The sequence below is a fragment of the Lactuca serriola genome, chromosome 7, assembly GCF_051521515.1.
Source record: "Lactuca serriola cultivar US96UC23 chromosome 7, Lser_US96UC23_V15, whole genome shotgun sequence".
Classification (NCBI taxonomy): domain Eukaryota; kingdom Viridiplantae; phylum Streptophyta; class Magnoliopsida; order Asterales; family Asteraceae; genus Lactuca; species Lactuca serriola.
In genome coordinates, this window is record NC_136414.1 from 59113248 (window position 1) to 59117464 (window position 4217).

At 44.5% G+C, this 4217-nt stretch overlaps 1 protein-coding gene across 1 annotated transcript; it reads left to right on the forward strand.

Annotated features, from left to right (window-relative positions):
* Positions 1 to 818: 818 nt before the first annotated feature.
* On the forward strand, positions 819 to 1379 carry LOC145064008 (uncharacterized). Its single transcript, XM_079011538.1, has one exon. The coding sequence runs from the start codon at positions 819 to 821 to the stop codon at positions 1377 to 1379; it is 561 nt and encodes a 186-aa protein (XP_078867664.1).
* The last annotated feature ends 2838 nt before the right edge of the window (positions 1380 to 4217 follow it).

A 4217-nucleotide genomic window follows, 5' to 3' on the forward strand; every position in this document is an offset into this window, starting at 1 on the left:
CAAATAATAATTTGGGACGTTTTCATGAGTTTCTAACATGTTTGGACAACCATTAATTCATAATAGCAAACTCAAAATTAATGACTTAATTTAGAAATGAAACAGAAACAATTCAAGATGACGGATTTTTAATTACGGAACGGGTTACGACGACGGAACGAACTTCGGGTTGTCACAATACTGAAGAACGATATCAGAGAGTTCATGACCAACTCGCAATATTGGACATTTCTCGAGCTGCAATCTAATGCCAGAAGGAAGGAGATTGAGATGGAGTTGCATGTGATGGAAACTGAGGTGGATACACAGTAGAGAGATATGAGATCGGTCCAGTCATAACCGGAGACTAAGCGGGCAAAGCCCACTGATTCGAGAGCAGGAGGTCATAGGAGCCACGCTTGTAGTATGTCCGACAAGGGTCATGAGGGTCCCTGTCGGTTGGGATCAATATGTTACTTATGTGGCAAGGACGGTCACTTTGAGAAGGAGTGACCGAAGGTTTTATGAGTTTGTTTCAGCTGCAACCAGAGAGGCCATGTGAAGGCCGAATGTCCGCTTCTTGCGGTGAAGTAGGTTCAGACTACTGCTCTTATGACCCTATGCATCATTGGCAATAGTGGACAGTCGAGGCCCCGAAGGCCAAGGGTCGGGTTTTTCAGTTGACAGCAGAGGTGGCCAGATCAGCACCCAATGTCATCGCTGGTATGTATCTATTTTATATTTTCACTGAATTATTTATTGTATATGCGTAAGTTGTAATTCTGTTAGGAACTTTCCTTGTGAGTTTTGTACCTGCCTTGGTGTTATTTGACTAGGGTATGAGTCAGTCTTTTGTGTCTACACCTTTGAAGGTCGCCATAGCTTCCAATTGTACGGTTATAGCTTCTGAGGATTACCGGTATTGTGCATTGGAGATTTTTGGTGATGGGTTTCCGATTAATCTTACCCTTACTACGATGGGAGATGTATGTGTGATTGCGGGGGTGGATTGGATGAGTCGTTTTGGGGAACTGATTGACTTCGAGAATCAGTTAGTGACGATTCGCAACCCTAGTGGAGGTGTGTTGACCATCTATGGTGTGGGTAATAGGGTTGGATCTGCCTTTTGTTCCTCTACCAGGGCGAGGCAGTGCCTTCAACATGCATGTATAGGATATCTTACGTATGTGGTCGACACGATGGTTGAGAGGGAGAAGTCAGTTTTTGATGTCCCTATTGTGAGGGAATTTCCCGACATTTTCCCAGAGGAATTTCCTAGCATGCCTCAGCAGAGGCAGGCCAAGTTCATGATCCTTTTGATCCCTGGTGTTGCCCCAATTGCAGTGGCGCTATATCACCTTGCGCCACCAGAGATGCAGGAGTTATCCTTACAACTGTAGGAGCTATTGGGAAAGGAGTTTATTTGGACGAGTAGCTCACTGTGGGGAGCACCGATTGTTTTTGTCAGGAAGAAGGATGGCTTTCACCAGCTGTGAATCGATTACTGGGAGTGGAACAAATTGACTTTGAAGAATCGGTATCTATTACCGCAAATCGACAACTGTTTTGATCAGTTATAGAGGTCATCTTGGTTTTCCAAGATTTACTTGAGGTCCAGTTACCATCAAATGAGGGTTCGGGAGGAGGATGTTCCAAAGACAACTTTCCAAACTCGCTATGGGCATTATAAGTTTGTGGTCATGCCTTTTGGGCTCACCAATGGACCAGTAGCGTTCATGGATCTCATGAACTGGGTGTCTAGGCCCATGTTGGATTGTTTAGAGATTATATTCATTGATGATATTTTGGTCTATTCCAAGTCCAAAGAGCAACATGAGGAGCATCTGCGAGATATTTTTGGGGTTCTTAGGGTGGTAAGGTTGTACGGACAACGCCAAGTTCTCCAAGTTTATGTTTTGGTTGCGTGAGGTCCAGCTCTTGGGGCACCTTGTCTACAAGGATGGTGTATTGGTCGACCCTACCAAGATTGATGAAATTATGCGGTGGGAAGTTCTAAACTCTCCATTTGAGATTTGGAGTTTCCTCGGGCTAGCAGGGTATTATCAGAGATTCACTAGGGACTCATCCAAGATTGTAGTTTCTCTCACTAGACTGACTAGGAAGGATGCCACTCTCTAAGGGAGTTGAGGATTTTGTTGTATACTGTGAAACATCTATCATGGGTTTGGGCACAATACCGATGCAGAGAGGGCACGCGATCACTTACGCTTCGAGGCAGCTGAAGCCTTATGAGACGAAGTATCCTAGTCATGATCTGGAGTTGGGTGGTAGTCTTTGTTCTCAAGATTTGGTGTCACTATCTATATGGAGCCTGATGTACTATTTACACAATCCATATGAGTCTGAGGTATCTGATGGATCAACCCAATTTCAATATGAGGCAGCGAATATTGCTTGACACAGTGAAGGACTATGAATGTGAGATTTTGTACCATCCGAGTATGGCTAGCATGGTAGTAGATGCATTGATTCACAGGGTGGATAGTACTCCGATTCAGGATGTATGTTTGAGGATGACAATAGTGACTCCAATTTTGGAGATGATAAGGGTTGCTTAGATGAAGGCTATCAAGGCGGAAAATTGGAAGAGTGAGCAGGTTATTGGTTAGATGTCATCTCTCGATTATGATATTCATGGATTGTTAACACTTCATGGCAGCATTTAGCTGCCTTATTTGAGTGGGGCCTGACAGAGTTTGTTGGATGATGCACAGAAGTCGAGATTCTTTATCCACCTGGGCGCGACAAAGATGTGTCATGATTTGAGACACAATTGTTGGTGGCCTTGTATGAAGAGGGATATAGCTTGGTTCACGGAGCGGTGCTTAACCTGTGGGAAGGTCAAGGACGAGTAACAATAGCCTTATGGAAAATTAGAGCAATTGGAGGTTCCACTATGGAAATCGGAGCAGATCACCATGGATTTCATCATGAAGTTACCTTGGAATGCAAAGGATTTGGATGCTATCTGGGTGATTGTTGATCATTTAACCAAGAGTACTCACTTTCTGGTCATCCAGGAGAGCTCGTCAGCTGAGAGGTTAGCCGACATTTATGTCCACAAGGTTATTGCTCGCCATCAGGTAGCTACTTCGATTGTCTTAGATAGGGATGTCCATTTGTCCTCCAGATTTTGGAAGAGATTCCACCAAGAGTTGGGTACCAAGTTCCACCTTAGCACTACATACCATCCGTAGACAGATAGATAGAGCATGCAGACCATTCTGACGCTCGAGGGTATCCTGAGAGCATATGTCCTGTACTTTGGCTGGAGTTGGGACTCCTACTTCCCTTTGGCTAAGTTTTCATATAACAACAAACATCATTCAAGCATTGGTATGCCACAATTTGAGCTCCTCCGTGTGAGGAAGTGTCAGATCTCGATTTGTTAGGGAGAGTTTAACCAGAGGTCATGGGGAGCACATAGATAGTGATCAAGACGGCAGAGCTTATTCAGCAAGTCAGGCAGAGACTTCAAATAGCCCTGAGTCGCTAGAAGAGCTACACCGACCGTCGCCTATCTGAGTTGGAGTTTCACATCGGGGATATGGTACTTCTGAAGGTGATACCTTGCAAAGGCGTCATCAGATTCAGAAAGCAGGACAATCTAGGTCGTAGGTTTATTAGTCCTTTCCGAGTGGCAACTAGGGTGGGAAAGTTAGGCTAACATTTGAACTTGTCGGAAGAATTCAGTTAGATTAATAACATCTTCCATGCATCCTAGCTGTGGAAGTGTGTGGCAGACGCGACAACAGTGGTTCTTACGGATGATATTCATGTCAATGACCGCCTGAATTACATTGAGTGACCGGTGGTGATTATCGACAGGAAGATGAAAACCCTACGTAACAAGGTGGTGGGTTTGGTGAAGGTGTAGTGGCAATAGCGGAAGGGTTCGAAGTGGAATTCGAAGCCCAAGGAGGAGATGTGTACCCACTATCCCTCTTTTTTAAGACTGAGGACTACGAGGATTAACTTTTATTATAGTGGGGGTCAATTGTAACATTCAAGTTTTCAAGGTGTTGTTTTACTTTATTTTAATGAGAATTGTAGGGCCACAACATGGTGGAAGCACCACCACGATGTGGCATCACCCGGATTGACCGCAACTTCATTTAAGTTTCCATAACATGGCATATGTTGGCCACGGTGTGGGGAGTGTTTTGGGGCAAAACTTTAATCTGCGAGATTAGTTCCCTATTTAAGGGCACTAACTC

What these genes read in the sequence shown, in the direction of transcription:
- LOC145064008 (XM_079011538.1), top strand. Translation starts at nt 819, where the DNA reads ATGAGTCAGTCTTTTGTGTCTACACCTTTGAAGGTCGCCATAGCTTCC.